Genomic DNA, 18613 nt, shown 5'->3' with positions numbered 1-18613 from the left:
GAGGGAAATCTGATTCAGTTTGCATTTAAAGGCAAACCCATCTAAAATGCACTTTCTGGAACAACACAGCCATCATTTGGAATTCAAATTTCTATGGATTTTTCAATGCATTTCTCCAGCCTTGAAATGCACCCAAAAACACAGATACTGGGGCAAAATGTGCCTAAAATGTATAATTATGAAGCTAACGCACAAAAATGTGTTGTATGAGGGAAAACTGCATATGAACCTGTACATATGAAGAGAAATTTACACTAAAATGCTGTTGAATTTTCGCAATTTAAAAAAAAAAAAATTGGAAAACTGGAGTGAATGTGGAGAACTGAACTTAAGAGTGGAAAAATTAGAAACTGAAGAAACCAAAACTGACAGATTTGTCCATCTCTAGGTCCTGCTGACCCTTGCATGTGGCCACTGGAGGAGTTGCAATGGGCCAGTGTAGCTTCAGTGCAAAAGTGATCACCATAGCTGGGCCTAATATCGTACAGCCCACCGCACCTTTGGGGCTGCCACCACCTAGAAAGGAGAGGAAGAACAGCAGAGGAAGAGGAGGAACGACAAGTGAACACCTCAGCGTGTTACAGCAGAGAATACTTGGTTAAGAGACAATACCAAACAGGACATTCTGAGAGGGCTTGTGACTGAAGGAAGATGGCAAATGAGGCGGCAGGAGCCATGGTGCTAGCATTCCCTCAGGCAAAGACTCTTTTGCCTGCCAACCAAGGCTTCCCCCTGCCAGCCCAAAAGGGCATCAATGAATGGTTTGGATGACCCCCTTTCCTCAACCCCCCACACAGCGCCATACCCACCAGTGGGCTCTATTCCCCCCTAGGCCAATGGGTGCATTACTTATCTCTTCCAGTAAAGAGGCTGCCCTCCTTTGGTTGTCTGGTGGTGTTTCCATAAGACACACACATTAAAGAGGGCACTGGAGAACAAGAATTAAGGAGGCAGCGAAAAGACAGAGAAGGGGATGGCTCTGTCCAGTTTTGACTCTAGCTCTGCTCACCAACAGCTCCAAACTGCAGGAAGGGTGCTCTTGTACCCGGGCCCTTCTTGCAGGTGTCCCACGGGCAACTGATTGGCCACTGTGAGAATAGGATGTTGGACTAGATGGACCACTGGCCTGATCCAGCAGGCTCTTCTTATGTTCTCATGTCCTCATGGATCAATGCAGGCAGACATTCAACAACGGAACCTTCTACCTGCAAGGAGATGCACAGCTATGGGCATGGCTTCTCCTTTTGAATTTTGTCTATTGCGCAAGGCACAGGAGCTCTGCTGGGAAACAAACCTGGATTTCCAAGGAATAAGAGAAGCAAAATCCCTGTTAATATATTGTATCCGACAGCCCTAACTGTATGCTGAAGTCTTTTCCCAATTGTTAGAGCCTGTTGTACATCTGAGTCTAAGCTCTCCGGCTCATATATCTCCAGGGGGGACGTGTGCAAAGGATTTTAGCTTCATTCACAGAAAATTCAAAAAGGAAAATGGTCCATCCAACTTTGCACAGGGAAATGTTAGAAAGACTTAACATTACACATTTGTAACAGGAGAGACTTTTGCTAAGAAACCCACTGAAAACTGAACAAAATGGCAACAGAAAAGTTGGCTGTTAGCAAAGAGAATAAATTGGGGGTTGTATGAATAAGAAAACACATTTACACAACTTTTGTCCTTTTTGAGAATGATTTTCCTCCTCAAAACGATCAGTTGACATGCACTCTGCAAGATTACACGGCTACCCATTCAACTTCAGCTGACCTAAAATGGGATTTGAAATAATCAGTGGTGCATGCCTGTAGTCAGTAGAAAAAGATTTTTTCTGAAAACAAGGATAAGACAGTTCCCTGGCAGCTTAATGGTTTCTCCTAAACTGGTTCAGTGCTTCTGAGTGTTGCTCTTTATCAGATTTCTTCTTTCTCTTAAGCTCATCTATTCAGCCTGCTAACACCGCAGTTATCTTCATGGTTCTTTGTTTGTGCAGACGTCCATGGAGGCTAGTGGTTCTGCACAGATAATGGGTTGGATCCAGAGTTCTTCATGCTTAGAGTAGACCCACTGAATCAACAGGGCTTAACTTAGTTAAAGAAAATGCTGTGCTAATATTATGTGAAACTGAATTTAGCATTTCCATGAATGCTGGTAATTCAGTCTTCTATAGATCATTTAGAAATATTAAATGCCAGGAAAAAAATATTGCATCTACATCCGCAGTTGGTTTTGGATGTATTTATTTATTACTCACAAGGCAGCGTTCTATATCCGCCTTGGTTTTTACAAATGACATGCTTAGGACAGATATAAGTGTGTTAAGGCTTAAACTAGGAAAGTTAATAATAGTATTTTATCAACCCTATAACCTCTAAATACTGAATGCTATTCAATAAACATTGAATACATCCAGCTCTTAATGTATAACTTAATGTAATTTTATTTGTCATGTGCATTGCCATCATCATCACACTGTAAATCTGAGGTCATCATTGACTCCAGTATATATGCTTTACAATGTCACATGATCTTACGATGTCAGTAGGCTTAAAACATCACCTGAGCTGCTATGTCATGGAATGTTCACAAATATTCTAAATACTCAAGGGCAAGCTGTCATAAATGGAAGGTTGATAAATACTGTAGCTTCTGTGAGGGAATTAAAGTCTTTTTTTAATAGGGAAAAAAACCTCAAACAGATCAAGAGGACTAGGTGTTAGGCTATAAAGCTCTCTAGATAATTTTGGACATGTCAAATTCCCTGAAGGCTGGCATCCACTGGAGTGTAACATCTGTGAAGCTGGACTTAACATATTTCTCTGGTACCGATTAGACTCTTTTTTGATAGATTGCATGTGACCTAATGGTATGGATCTCTGATCTCTCTTTCAATCCTACCCTGCTGCCACTCACTAAAATAGGACATCAGCATTTTATTAACAAGGAGGACCCGCAACAAAATGTTGCAGCGTGGAGTGCTCTAGTTCTGGGTTCTAACTAGCCCACCATGCCCTCTTCCAGGATACTTTGTTCTATTCTTCTTCCCACTTTTCTGTTGCCCCTTAGTCAGCCTGCATTCCATGCCCAATGAGTGTCCTCACCGGATTGTTTTTGCCCCTCTCCTGCTCTTTAGAGGTTCCCCCCCCAAAGTATTTTTGTTCTTCTCCATCAGAGCCTGCTGATACCTTCCCCTAGTTAGCACATGCATGGTGCCATTTTGGCTACATTTAGCACAATCACCCTACTAGAGCCAGATAATGAGTTCACTGTTAGTAAGAAATATGTTGTTGTTATGTGCCTCCAAGTCGACTACGACTTATGGCGACCCTATGAATCAGTGTCCTCCAAGAGCATCTGTCATGAGCCACCCTGTTCAGATCTTGTAAGTTCAGGTCTGTGGCTTCCTTTATGGAATCAATCCATCTCTTGTTTGGCCTTCCTCTTTTTCTACTTCCTTCTGTTTTTCCCAGCATTATTATCTTTTCTAATGAATCATGTCTTCTCATTATGTGTCCAAAGTATGATAACCTCAGTTTCATCATTTTAGCTTCTAGTGATAGTTCTGGTTTAATTTGTTCTAACACCCAATTATTTGTCTTTTTCGCAGTCCATGGTATCCGCAAAGTTCTCCTCCAACACCACATTTCAAATGCGTTGATTTTTCTCTTATCAGCTTTTTTCACTGTCCAACTTTCACATCCATACACAGAGATCGGGAATACCATGGTCTGAATGATCCTGACTTTAGTGTTCAGTGATACATCTTTACATTTGAGGACCTTTTCTAGTTCTCTCACAGCTGCCCTCCCCAGTCCTAGCCTTCTTCTGATTTCTTGTCTGTTGTCTTCATTTTGGTTAATGATTGTGCCAAGGTATTGATAATCCTTGACAAGTTCAATATACTCATTGTCAACTGTAAAATTGCATAAATCTTCTGTTGTCATTACTTTAGTCTTTTTGACGTTCAGCTGTAGTCCTGCTTTTGTGCTTTCCTCTTTAACTTTCATCAGCATTTGTTTCAAATCGTTACTGGTTTCTGCTAGTAGTATGGTATTGTCTGCATATCTTAAATTATTGATATTTCTCCCTCCAATTTTCACACCTCCTTCTTCTTGGTCCAATCCTGCTTGCATTTCTCGCTCCATATATGGCAAGAGCCTTTGTTGTAGAATCTTGAGCATTACTTAACTTGCATGGAATATTAAGGCAATAGTTCTATAATTACTGCATTTCCTGGGATCCTCTTTCTTTGGAATTGGGATGTATATGGAACGCTTCCAGTCTGTGGGCCATTGTTTAGTTTTCCGTATTTCAAAATTTGGACAGATTCAGTCTGAGTAGCTTGTAGCAACTCTATTGGTATGCCATGTATTCCTGGTGATTTGTTTCTTCCAAGAATTTTAAGAGCAGCTCTCACCTCACATTCTAAAATTTCTGGTTCTTCATCATATGGTTCCTCCGTGAATGAATCTGTCATCTTGGCATCTCTTTTACAGAGTTCTTCAGTGTATTGCTTCCATCTTCCTTTTATTTCATCTCCGGTCAGTCAGTGTGTTCTCCTGTTGATTATTCAACATCCCTACTCTTGGTTTAAATTTCCCTTTCATTTCTCTAATCTTTTGGAACAGGGCTCTTGTTCTACCCTTTTTGTTGTCCTCTTCTATTTCTATACAGTAACTATTGTAATAGTTCTCTTTGTCCCTACCTACTAGTCGCTGTATTGTTGCATTTAGGGTTCTGACCGTGTTTCTATCTCCTTTTGCTTTTGCTTTCCTTCTCTGTTTAACCATTTTAAGAGTTTCTTCAGTCATCCATTGAGGTCTTTCTTTTTAACTAGAAGTATTGTCTTTTTGCATTCTTCTCTGATAACATCTCTGACTTCATTCCACAGTTCTTCTGGTTCTCTGTCAACTAAGTTTAAAGCCTCAAACCTGTTCCTTATTTGATCTTTATATGCTTCTGGGATATTTAAATTGTATTTTGGCGTTATGACTGCTTTGTTGGTCTTCTTTAGCTTTACTCTGATTTTCGATACAACCAGTTCATGATCTGTACCACAGTCTGCACCTGGTCTTGTTTTTGCAGAAATTATGGAACTTCTCCACCTTCTGCTACCAATTATATAATCAATTTGATTCCTATATTGACCATTTGGTGATGTCCATGCGTACAGTCGTCTTTTTGGTTGTTCAAAAAATGTGTTCGCAAGAAACAAATTATTGGCTTCACAGAATTCAATTAAGTCTTTCTCCTGCTTCGTTTCTGTCTCCTAGGCCCCATTTCCCCACAATTCCTAATTCTTCTCTGTTCCCTACTTTTGCATTCCAGTCCCCCATGATTATCAGGACATATTGTTTTGGTGTGTGATCAATTTCTTCCTGTACTTCTGCATAAAATCTCTCCAATTCATCTTCTTTTGCATTTGCCGTCGGAGCATAGACTTGGATGATGGTTATGTTGATAGGTTTTCCTTTTAATCTCATTGATATCACTCGCTCAGACCTTGCGTTGTAGCTCCTAATTGCTCTTGCTACATTACTTCTCACTATTAAAGCAACCCCATTTCTTCTTAATTTATAATTTCCTGCATAAAATATTTTGTAGTTGCCTGATTGGAAATGTCCCATTCCCGTCCATTTTAGTTCGCTCACACCAAGTATTGTAATGTTGATGCGTTCCATTTCGTGCTTGACAATTTCTAGCTTTCCCTGGTTCATGCTTCTCATATTCCATGTTCCTATTGTGTGCGTTGTACAACTCCGGACTCTCCTTTCACATCTGTGCGCATCAGCCTCTGGGCTTCCTTTCGGCTTTGACCCAGCTGCGTCATTAGTCACAGCGCTACTCGTACTTGTCCTTTGTTCTTCCCCAGTAGCTCAGTGAGTGCCTTCTGACCTGGAGATCTCATCTTCCAGCACTATCTCGTGTTGCATTTTGGATACTCTGTTCATAGGGTTTTCGTGGTAAGAGATATTCAGAGGTGGTTTACCATTGCCTTCCTCTGAGTTTGGATGCATCTTAGTCTGGTGTTTCAGCTTTGACCATTCCGCCTTGGTTGTCCCTGCTAGGAGTCTAGCCTCTTGGTCTAGACTCCTGACGGCATTACTCTCAGCTTCTTCAACACACTCAAACCCCCTCACCATGTTAAGGTGTGCATCCGAAGAGGAGGGGTAAGAAAGATATTAACGGATAACAGGTATAAAGGTATTCCTGCACAACTTTGGTTGTACTGTAATCTTAAACACATTTAATCCAAGTGTACTCCACTAAAATCAATGACACTAACTGCCACATTAAAGGTTGCGGACCTCAAGCAGTAAAAAGTTAGGAGCACTTTAAATGTTATATTTTGCATTGGCATAGGCTTTAAAGCCAGGGTCTTTAAGATCCATACCAGATCTCAACTATTAGAAGTCAGTTCAAGACAGTTTCACTCCAGGGACTCCTGCAGGCTTTTCTGAAGGCAGCTTTGGGAGTGAAACTTACATGAACATTTAACCATTCAAAAGTGACAGTGACACAGACCTTAAAGGCACAGATCTGAAAAATGTGACCTTTTTAAAGTCTAGCTCAAGTTCACACATGTGGACCTTTTCAGTAGATCAAAGGCTGATTGTTGTAAATGATGATTTAGAATTTTTAAACACTCACACCAACCACAGAGGCTCAGAGACCTTTACAAAACCCAAATACTGAACAAATAATTTAACAAATTATTTTTTGTAAAGATTGCAATATATGTTGTTATAAACCCTTCCTTATCCCTATCTCTAAATTACCTAATCAAACAACAATTAGATCTAGGGCCTTTTCAGTGGTGGCCCCCGAATTATGGAATGCCCTCCCAGATGAGATACGCCTGGCGCCTTCTTTGTTATCTTTTCGGCGCCAGGTAAAAACCTACCTCTTTGCCCAGGCATTTAAAACTTTTAAACTTAAATTTAATTTAATTTTAAACTTAACTGTAATTGTATTTTTATTTTATTCGCATTTTAATTTTGTTTTTAAATATGTTTTATATTGTATGTTTTAATCCACACTTGTTCATTTTTTAAATGTGGTTTTATTTTGCTGTACACCGCCCTGAGAGCTCGTTGCTATAGGGCGGTTTAAAAGCGTAATTAAATAAATAAATAAATAAAATAAATGGTCTGACAGAAGATTATCAAGCCACGCTTTTGCAAACCATATAAGGCACACAATCCTGGATCTGGAGAGCAAATCCCAAAAATGCTTGTGTTTCTATGGACTGATGATCAATGCAAATTCAGACATACTTGTTCATCACTTAGCGACTGGAACATCCAAGGACTATTTGCTCAGCTGAATTGGCCATCACATCAAACGTCAAACAGGCAGAGCTTTCAGAGCGCCTCAAAACAGAGTGGGTTGTATCTCATGGTTATACACTAGTGGAAAGTGCTTTTGCTCATACAGGGCAAGGTGTCCAATTTTCACTGATTTCCCTGCCTACTGCAGGCTGTTTGTGCCATTTATGTAATACTGTTAATAGGTATGCTCAGGAGCAGCTTTTCAGGGGGCACGATGGAAATCAGATGCAATGCCTTATGTGAATAGAAATACTTTGCACTAGCGTAGGACAGGGAGCCTGCAGCCTTCCAGATATTGCTGATGTTTAGGCAAAAGCCCAAACAAGACCAGTGAGCAAGAAGACAGATGTTGCAGCATGGCCAGTGGTCACAAATGGTGGAAACTGGAACACAGCAACAGCTAGAGGGCTGTAAGTTCCCCACCTCACCCCTGCAGTAGCATGAAGCCACCATTTGGATGCAATCTAATACTTGTCCATGGAAACAGATCAAACTCTCGGGGACCTTCCAGATGACAGAAATAGAGCCTTGTTTGTTCAGTAGCTGTAGCCCTGTTCTGCAGCAAAAGCACACTTCAGAAGTGCAAACAAACAGAACGCATCCTGTTTTTGTTGTTGTCTGGATGCAGTTGTTGCACAAATGTCAAGAAGCTAACCACCCAGTCTAGGGCAGTTCACAGAAGAGCTGGGGCAGCAACAACCACTAACAGATCTTGGCAGGGGGGAAGAATGCAATACCCAAATGGAAATATGGGGGGGGCAGGGAAATAGCAGGGGAATGGGCAAGAGTTTGCAAGGAGTGGGTGTGGGAGAATGAAGAGTAACCAATCCTGGCTAAGGTCACTTGCCTTCAGCAAAGAGGGTGAGAGTGGTAAAGCAGCATTTCATCTACCTCAACACATGGAAAATTTCACGGAGGGAGGGAAACAGCTCTGCCTGGCTTCAATACATACAAAATGGCTGTGTGAATCAGCGCTGAGATATGAGCTTTCCAATCCATGTCTTTAAGAAGCAATATACAAAGCAAAGCAGCCCTTAACGTTAAAATAATCAACTGAGTGCATACAGCTGATTTGTAAAGGCTGCTAGTCAGCCAGATTTTTTTCCCTGACCCAATTGCAGGTTGTTGTTTTTCTGCTTTCAATCCAATTTTTATTCATTTATTACATTTATATCCTGCCTTTCTTCCAAGGAGCTGAAGGTGGCATAACTGCTCCTCCTCCTCCCCATTTAATCCTCATAACAACTCTGTGAGGTGGGTTAGACTAAGAGACAGTGACTGGCTCAAGGTCACCTAGTGGCCAAGTGAAGATGTGAACCACTACAAGGCTAGTTTTTTCTCCAAACTGTTAAAAAAAACACCTTATGTAACTTGAGAGAGAATTGACATATCTTGTGCTGAAATCCTCTGGACCTGCCAGAAACCACAACTCCACCCCTGGATTCACAACCCCCCACACCAGGGCTTCCACCCCTGGCTTTGAGGCCAGCACTGGGCTCGGCCCCTTGACCTCAAAGGTCAATTCATTGAACAGGAAATCCAAGCTCTTTTGGAAATCAACTGAAGTCTCATTTCCATTAATCAGATCTAAGGTTTCAAAATGTTCAAATGAACTTTACAAAGCATAACCCATTTGACACAACTGCATTACAACAGCATTATCGACGCAGTAATATTTTTTACCTGCTCTGCAGTATTACCCTGTGACAGCCTCAGCAAAATGCCTGGTGTTACTGAGAACACTGTCCTGGGACTGACTTTTTTTTTAAAAAAAAATTTGATAACCCAATTTCATATATGAGTAACTCCTCTCTTTGTGAATTCGGAAGAGGTCTAGAAACTAGGCAGGGATAATTGGCAAGACCTCAAATTCCACTAAAAAGCAAAGGGCAAAAGGCCTGCAAAAGACCTCCCATCTCTCATAGTTAGAAGAACTGTGCTGCACATTATTTTCACAAATATTGTAATCTGATAGAGTTAACATTTATCTCATGACAGCATACATGAGATTATATTCCGTGTGATCCTGACAACAACCCGAGGAGGTAACCTGGGCTGTGAGATACTGGCTTTCTGACAGCATCTCGGTGAGCTTCATGGGTGAATGGGACTGGACCCTGGTACACGACCAACACTATACAGTACCAGTTCTCTGGGTCTCAAGCTCTCTGTATTAATTACTTTGGCATTTTCCACACAGGGGCTTTCCTTGATCAGTTCACAATGAAAAGGAATTAGAACACTGTGCAGCATGGCTTCTGGGTCATGGGCATCCTTACTAGTCACCAGCCCTGTTCCCACATAGAAAGATACTTGGATAGCAAGGCTTTTATAGTGAAATGGATATGACATAACTGAAGCCCATGGGATAGGGTGAACTATAAATACAAGTCCAATAAATCCCATAAGTGCAGTCTGTAGGATTAGATCCAGACTTAAAAAGTCATGCTTTGAGTATTATTTATTTATTCATGTTATTATTATATTTATATCCCACCTTTCCTCCAAAGAGCTCAAGGTGGCATACAAATATGGTTCTCCCTCTCCCAGTTTTTGTCCTCACAACAACCCCATGAGGAAGGTTGGACTGAGAGATAGTGAGCGGCCCAAGGTCACCCAGCGAGCTTCATGGCCAAGTGGGGATTTGAACCCTAGTCTCCCAGGTCCCAGTCTGATACTCTAACCACTATACCACAGACCTGCTAAAATGAGTGGGACTTAGATTAGCCACTGCTAACTTGTCTGATTGATTTCAGTGGGTCTGCTCTATGCATAACTGAGTCTGGATCCATCAACTTCAAAGTGTGATACACAACTGAGTTATACTAGGTGAACACCCATTAAGTTGAACAGACAAGTCCATTTATTTTAATAGGTCTGCTCACCGTATGACTAATGTTGGCTATCACCCAGAGATTTTAGCCAAATCTTTCAAACAATCTTCACTTCTTTTTAATCTGTTTTAAAACAAAGTGGTCTGCTGTCATTCAAATTGTCACAAGGGGGAGGAGGAAAGAGTCAAAAATGTATAAAAGGCACAAGGATGGGCCCTTGGTACTCTTTGTAGCAGTCTCTAGGGGTCCAGCTTTCTAACCTTACTATTCAGACTGACAATGGTCCATTTTTTAAATGTTGATTTTACATTTCTGTTTGGTACCATGTGGTTTGATTTGGAAAAGGAAATCATTTTCTGCACGTTGGTCGTTATTACCAGGTTGGGGGATACAGGAGAGAGGTTGTTACTTAGCAGACCAGAATGTACAAAACAGTGGCTCTTAACTGCAGTTGTTAACAAGAGCTCAAGAAGCCACCACTTTCCTAGTTTACGCTGTAGCCAAGAGACAAAAAGGGAAGAGGTGGTAGTCTTCCCTCACAAAATAATTTTCTCTATATCCTCAAGGGTAACAAAATGTTAAGATATCCCTCTTGGGACAGCTCCTGGTGGCACTAAATGGGATAAAGAAGGGACAATGCTATTTGGGAAGGGGATTCTCATCCTGACTCCATTTTCTCACTACACATTCTCCATTTGCTGGGACAGCTGGAAAAGCTCACCTTTGATTCAGGAAAGGGGGGTGGATGGGGCGATGGCAATTCCCTTAGGGAATACGCATGCCATTAGCAAAATTGCTGATGGAAATTAAAGGGGGACATGTTCTCCACTTTCCCACCCTTTGGTACCTGCCTTTGGAGAGAAAGAAGCAGATTCTAAGAAGAGGCTTTGAAATATCCTGCCTAGTGGGCTTCTCCACGTGGTTGACTCTTGATCTCAAACCGGCACCACTCCACTCACACCTTTCCCCTGCATTTTAATTCAGGCTAGCCTGTCAGTGACCACAGGGAGGAGACTCCATTTTGTAGAGGACCCCTTCCTATATCCCTGGAGCCTCAGGCCTACTAGGAGATCCCCTAGGAAGCCTCAGACAGATAGTGGAGAGCAAAGCCTGCAATCCCCACCATCCCTCCCAGAATAAATATAAGGCAACAACAACAGGTATCCATTCATCTCTTAGGAACCACCTGAAGCAAGACTTGGTGTTTCCTGAGGGGTGGGAAGGATGGATTCCTGCTCAGCACATTCAAAAAGAGAGAGAGAAAGCCTGAAGCTTCACCATCAATTCTCTGGAGCTTCGAGGCTCTGAAAGACTGAGAATGCCCTATAGGCCTGCACATACTCCACCAAACCAAGCACAGCCCAACCAACCAGGGGGTTCAAGAAACCAACTGGTTTTGAGACTTCCGGGAAGGGTGACTTCGCTTGTGCCTGCTTTTGGGACGGGCTCCCGCCTCAAAAGAAGCTTATTCAGATATAAATCAGTCAGAACATTTTTTTTTTTGACTGATGAAATTTCTCCCGGGCAGGGAGAAACGTAGAGATCAACCTCAAAAGCCTGTTTTTGTTGGGAGGACTGGATTTCATTAATTTATGAGATAAGGTCCAGCCAACAATGCCGGATGGACTTTCGAACAAGCTCTATCTGCTTAAGCGATACGTTTATCTTTTCTTTAAAGAGAGAACGGACTAACAGGCAAGCACCCTTCTTTCTATTATTTTTTTTACTTGGTTTAAATTGTTGCAGCAAAAGGAGATTTGTCAGATTGATCGGCTTTGGACAGCTTCTGGGTGAGCTATAACTCTTCTCTGTTATCCACGAAATTAACAGCTTATCTCTGTTTCTGTCGCAAAAAGCTGTCCTGGAAGTGCATTCTAAAGATATACACAGAAGAGGGATTTCTATTCCTGATTTCTATTCCAAGGAATATTATATTGTCTGGGACTATTCTCTTTTTGTTCTATTTTATTTTGACGAATCTGCTTCTTCACGACGCCACTAACTGTTTTGATGCTGGGAACTAAATTTGTTTTGCATTCTTGAACATAGAGAGATAAGGCAGGTTGCTCTGTTTATACTGTGATGTCATCAAGCCTGGAATATTAACCCAATTGTTGCTGAAATAAGAAGTGGTTTTTCTTTATTTTTGTTTTGCTTTGTTTTCGTGGTTTTAAAAATGGCAATCAAGAAAGTGGCTGAGAATCTGGAAGTAACTATGTTTCAGAAAATAATGGATGAGATTGAGATAACGAAACAAACCCTGCGACAGGGTAGTAAGGAGCTGAAAATTGAACTGAGCAAAATGACGCAGGAGTTTAAAGAAATAGGGGATCCTGTGAGAGAGGAGAATGAGATCAGAGATGAGAAAAGAAAAAATAAAGGGAAGATACAAGCCCTGGAGATTGGAACAAATGTGGAATTGGAAAAAGATCTGGAGTTTATGGATTTTAGAAATAAAATCTACTGTTTGGAATTTAACGTTATCTCTGAAGAAATTAATGAAGATATTAGAGATAAAGTTATCAATGGCTTGGATAATCTTCTGGACTGGAATGATGTGATGGAGCTTGATATAGAGAAAATCCATGGAATTAACTGCAGCCATGTGACAATGGAAAAACTCTTAAGAGATGAGCCAGTGCATTTTGTAAAAAAGAAGAACACAGATATGACTTTACAACAGTATTTCAGCAACTTATTCAGAATGGATGGCAAGAAAATATTTGGGATAGAGGAAATTCCCATCAGACTCTTATTATATGACTATGGTTACAACAGCAAGATTATTATGGAATACTGATAATGGAAGATTGGACACTGAAATTACTGGACTTAACAGGACTATTGAAGATGGAAGATGGAACTAATAGGGATAATGGAATAATGGCTATTGAAATTATTGGACCTAACAGATTCTGATGAGATGGATTAATCGAAATGTTTATTTGGACTATGGTTATGACAATAAGATTATTATAATTATTAACGAGATGGATTAATTGACATGTTTATTTGGAGAAAAATTGATAGATATATTTCTTAAAGAATTGAAACCTCTCTTTGACTTTTTGTGGAAAGAATAAAGTAATGTTTATGAGATTTGATGATTAATTAAGATAACTACTGGAGGAAAGTGATTTTATAATATGATTTAAGAGACAGGATTGTTATATATTGTAGACCTATAACTGATTTGATATGTGACAAATGGGAAGTCAACATTTTATTTTTTTTTGTTTAATCATTTTTGTTTTGTTTTGTTTTTTGTCTTTGAATGTTTTATGATTTTGTTTTCTATGTTTTATGAAAATTTGAATAAAAATTATTGTAAAAAAAAAAAGAAACCAACTGGTTTTGCTACCTGCTTGGAACTGCAAAAATGGGGGGTTGCCAGTAGCTGGCAAGCTAACACATCATTTGTATGCTGCATTTGGCTTGGTGGGCCACTAGTCATGCAGGCTGGTTCCTGCAGCTAACTCCCATAATTGTCCAAAATAAAAGGAGAGCTGCTTGCTCTCCAGTTTAACTGAACAACCCTGCCACCTGCTATGGAAACTTTTCATCCTAACTCCACCCCCTCTGAGGTGACAGGCCAGTGAGGGAAAAGGCACTCTGCACAAGCTCAGAGGGGTTCTTCTCTTCTGGTAACTTTACAAGTCCCAGGGCTCAAGGGAAGCCCTGGTGTTTTAATTGTTTTATCACTCGTGGGGTTGTCACCCTGGGCTCCTTTGGGAGGAAGGCTGGAATACAAACGTAATAAATAAATAAAAATTAAAAAAGACAAGTGCTCGCCAGCATAACAGGATGATGACAGCTCACAGCAAATAAACAAGACACTCCTTCCAGACGTGGAGTAACCCGGGGCGGGGGGAAATCAGTCACTCTCAAGGAAATGGTTATTGTTAACCTCCGAGGCTATTGTGAATGTAAGCACAGAGGCGCAAATGCACTTGACGATTTAACCACCCAGGGCCAAAAAGAAAGAAAGCAGGTGAGATCCCCACTGGGCTCTTTATTGGGAGTGGGGTGCCAGACTTACAGCAAAGGAGCCATAAGAAAAGGGCTGAAAGAGGAAAAGGGATGGGATGGCCAAGACCCCTCCCCCCACCTTAAGAGGTTTCCTCTCCTTCCCCGCCCCCCAAAGTGGGGGAGAAACGGCTCTCCTCCATCTCCACCGCAGGGATCTCCGAAAGAAAAGCAGCCATGGGAGGGGGAATAAATAGAGAACAGCTAACTGGTCTCTCTTCCGCTTATCAATTCTACAAACGGCAGGTTTTCTCCCTCCCCTGCCCCCCACTTACAAAATTGTCTCCGCAGCCGTTGTCAGGACACAGGACGTAAAAGGAAACGCCTGGATCAGCGTAGAAATCCATCCTTCTCTCTGTCTCCTCGGTGGCGATGAGCTCGAAGGGGGTGTTGGAGCACCATTTATCCGCAACGTCAGCCAGCTGCTGGAAATCCATCCTCCTCTGCCCTGGCTGCCTTCAGCCGCCTCCCTCCTCCTCCTCCTCCTCCGTGTGTGACTGTATCCGATTCGGCTCCCCCTCGCCCTCCAGGAAACTGGGCACTCGGTCCTTCTGGGGAGGGGGGAAAGGAGGGGTTAGTTGGGGGATGCTCCAGGCGCCCCTTTTGCACCTTGGGCTGTTGTTGCTGCTCCCTGGCTTCGCATTACTTGGTAACTTCCATGTATTGTTTACATGCTGGGTGTACAAGGCTGGCTCTCTTTTCCCCTCCGCCACCGCCGTCGCCGTTCCCTGTTCAGCAGCCTGACATTGGTTCAGCGCGGCTGCGTTGTCTTGTGTGTGGGTCACTCGGCGGGTGTGGGTAAAAGCTGGATTTTGCCGGATCCTACTGGATTCGAGGAGATCCACCCACCTCTCCCCAAATCCGAGTCTCTCTCCCCCCCGGATAGCTTCATCCACCTGCCCACCTGCTGCAAAGGCTCCTCCTACTCCGCCTCCCGAATCGTACATGAAAATAACTGAATAAAATCCCAGATCCCGGCACAAGAGCCGCCCTCTATTAAAGCACGTACACGCACGCCACCGAGCATCTAGATTCCGCAAGGCCCTGCCAATTTTTGTATTGCACTCTCTTTCCCCCTCATCAAATTGTGCTGTCAAAACAAGCCAAGCTGGGCCTCTCGGACTCCACCAAAAATTGCAGAGCCGCTTGGTGCACCGGAGCAATGCAAGCCAACTTTTAGCATTCCGGATCCTGCCAAATCCAACCAGTTTTGGACTCGTACTTCCAAATTCCACTAAGACTATAGGGAGGTATCTCAAAAATTCCAGATGCAGACGGGTTATTCTCCAAGTGTACTACACACATTTTCCCATCCAACACACGTTTTTATATAATTTATAAGACTATTTTACTAGAAGCAGGATAAGTTTACAAGGTCCTCCCTGCAAAACAATGCGATAAAACGTGCAATTCCCTATGTTGGCTAGCCAGGATCCTTAGTTTCAAAGTATGTGTGTGTGAAATCTTAAAATAAACATGCAAATAATCAGACACACTGGCAGGAGGACACCTAGCCAATTTATTCCAACACCAAACTACTCTTTCAGCTGATCAGGAGCCATTTATGAGGAAGTGCACAGCATCACTATCAGCCACCATTGCTAAATTTCAGCTGAGAAAGGTCTTGTTTGGCCTGTCAGTGGCTACTACTAATGGTGGGAACGGACAGTGCTGCAGGAATAAATTGGCTATGTGGTTTTGAAATTGCCTTCCTTAGAGGTTTTCAAGAAAAAACTGTATAGGAACCCAGCCAGTGTACTTTCAGGATATGGCCTGCTTCATGCCAGAGTTTTCCTAGTTCATCCAGGTCTTGTCAAACCCTGCTATTCTACGCATTTGTGAAAATGCACCTGTACAGAGACCTCTAGTGGCCTGTGCCAGCACCATCCAACAATACAACCCACTGATACAGGAATCTAGAAGCTTCCACAGACCAGGCCAACAGTTCCTTTTGCTTGCCTCGGTTCTTTGACTAGGCCTTCTTTGACGATACTTAAACTGCATCCACCACAACATTCTGACTCTTGTGGGAACATCAGAAACAACCTGAGATGCCTCTGGACTATCAACTAGGAGCTGTTTACAATATTTGTTATAAAACTCTAGATTCTAGAGCGGGGGTGAATTTCAACCCAATGGCTGAATTCCCTTCTGAACAACGTTCTGAGGGCCACATCCTGGTGGTGGGTGGCACCAGAGGCAAAAGTGGGTGGAGCAACAAATATATATTTTATCTTTGTACAGAAGACTAGTTTATCTACACCCACATCGCTTCTCGATCCTCCATCCAGACAGGCAAAAGGCATTGTCCAGTTCAAGGACACATTTCCAGTCTGGCAAAAGCAATCAGGATGTGAAGAAGGGTGTAATCTGAGGTGAGTTCCAAGGGCCAGAAAGAAAGGCCTGAAAGGGCACATTTGGCCCCTGAGCCCCCTCCCCTGTTTTAGTAATCCAGGATAGATGGGTGGATCCAAATAACAAAACCGGTCTTTCATCCCAGTTTGTCTTTTGTGGTCTAGCTCACTCACTGTTTCCTTGAGATGATGATGTAAGTAACTATGATCGGAAAAGTGCACGTATGAACTCAGGCTAAGCGCTGAAAAACAGTAGAATTTTTTTTAAAAACCCTTTGAATTCACTAGTACTGGCATGAGGTCTTCTGTGGTAAAGTACATTACTGAGAAATGTATTGAAAGCCTATTTTGCCATTAAGCCAGGTGTGTGCGTGCGTGGGGGGAAGAACCTTTGGCCCTCCAGATGTTGCTGAACTACAACTTCCATCAGACCCAACAAACATGACCAACGGCCAGGGATAATGGAGTTGTAGTTAGTAGCATCTGAAGGACCAAAGGCTCCCCATGACTGCATTAAGTGGTAAACAAACAAACTAAAACTGCCCTGTTGCCTAGTGTGGTGGCAGCTGACTGTTCCCCTGCCACCGATCAATTATGACAATCAGGAATGTACAGGCCACAGGTAATTAGAAGACCAAAAATACCATCAAAGGTGTTGGCTCTAAGTAATGGTTAACCTAACTCTTCTGCCATGTATTTTCAAGTCATTTCTTCTAGTCCTATTTTAAATGGACTGAGTGCTTACTTGAGTTGTTTCCCCTCTTCTGAGGTCCTGCTGTGTGTTTTTAAAATGCTGGTAATTTTCTCAGCTTATTCTCTTCTAGCCAAACACATCCAGTTCCTGCAAACTGCCAGTATGTAGAATTCTAGACATGTTTGAGCTCATCTAAAAGCACTTGAGAAATCACCAAATAGTTTATGACCTGATTTGAAATAAAACTCTGAGTGGGATTGCCCTAAAACTTTTTATGGCATTGGGCCAAAGGACAAACAAGCCATTTCCACACTCACAGATTTACTGCAGTATGAAAGTGCAACTTTGCCCTGAATATTTATAGCACTGGTGTAGGCCCAACTATGGGACTGTGTGACAGGGGTGGCGGCGGAAGAACACAAATGCAGTTTATAGGGGCTGGGAGCCTAAGCAGGCCTACCCCAGGCTGCAAGTCCATTATCATCAGCATGATGATGATGCAGAAGAAGAAGAAAAGGAGGAGTCTAAAATGTATATCATGCTTGAGAATGTTTATGTAAGCTTACTTCCCTGTATCCAGATTTGTAAGATCTTGTGAGATTGCTGGAACCAAAGAGAAGCCACAGAGAGAGAGAGGTGCACCTTTCTATGTGACATGCCCTCTCAAGAGAGAACTTGAAGTCCCAGCTTTCATTAGTTTCTTCTGGAAGTTCTGATACCCTGGCAGAATCCAACAGAGGTGGCAGCTGACTAGCAGCAGGATGGACAGCTATCCTAACAGCCAGGGACGTTGAGATCCCAGGGATAGTGGCATCCGGTGCTGTTGATAGGATTTTACAGGTCCCTCTACATACAGAGACAAATGAGGTTAGACCTCTGGTCTCCAGACTGCATAGAAGAACTGGCACTAGACCCTACTGACAGAAAACAGTGTCTGAACTCTAAATCAGGGACCACCAATGCTGCAATCTATTCTATTGGCTACAACAAAATGCTTCTCTCAAGCATAATTTCAGCAGGGGGCCTTGCAGGCACCAAGGAAGACTTCTTGGGGACATGAGCGCAATGTTCAGCTATACATTGGGATCAAGCAGCTAGAAACTAGTGTAAGAAATTGCCAGTGCCAGCTTTGCTCCAGATGCAAATATAGCAGCCATGCTGGGAAGGGGGGATTAGAGATGTGAAGGCCTGGAAAAAACCCAGGAAAACTGGGGGGGGGGAGCACTTTTGTCCCTTCATTTTCCCCTGATTTTTTCTGGTCCTTCCCACCTTGGGAATGTGGATTGAAAGCACAGAGGAAGCAAAAGGTTAAAGCCTCCAGTCTCAATGCAGGACATCCTCCCAATTGCCATTTAATATATATATATATATATAATGCTG

General features: G+C 42.4%; 1 protein-coding gene across 1 annotated transcript in view; it reads right to left on the bottom strand.

Moving 5' to 3' along the window:
- Positions 1-14980, bottom strand: part of MTURN (maturin, neural progenitor differentiation regulator homolog) — a 28019-nt gene extending 13039 nt beyond the window's left edge. The window contains exon 1 of the mRNA XM_061586194.1: positions 14461-14980. Within this exon, the coding sequence (XP_061442178.1) occupies positions 14461-14622 (162 nt within the window). The 5' untranslated portion in view covers positions 14623-14980. The remainder of the gene's footprint in view (positions 1-14460) is intronic.
- Positions 14981-18613: the final 3633 nt, after the last annotated feature.

The sequence above is a fragment of the Rhineura floridana genome, chromosome 10 (assembly GCF_030035675.1).
Source record: "Rhineura floridana isolate rRhiFlo1 chromosome 10, rRhiFlo1.hap2, whole genome shotgun sequence".
Classification (NCBI taxonomy): Eukaryota; Metazoa; Chordata; class Lepidosauria; order Squamata; family Rhineuridae; genus Rhineura; species Rhineura floridana.
Note: the sequence above shows the minus strand (reverse complement) of the source record. Positions and strands in the feature narration are given on the sequence as shown.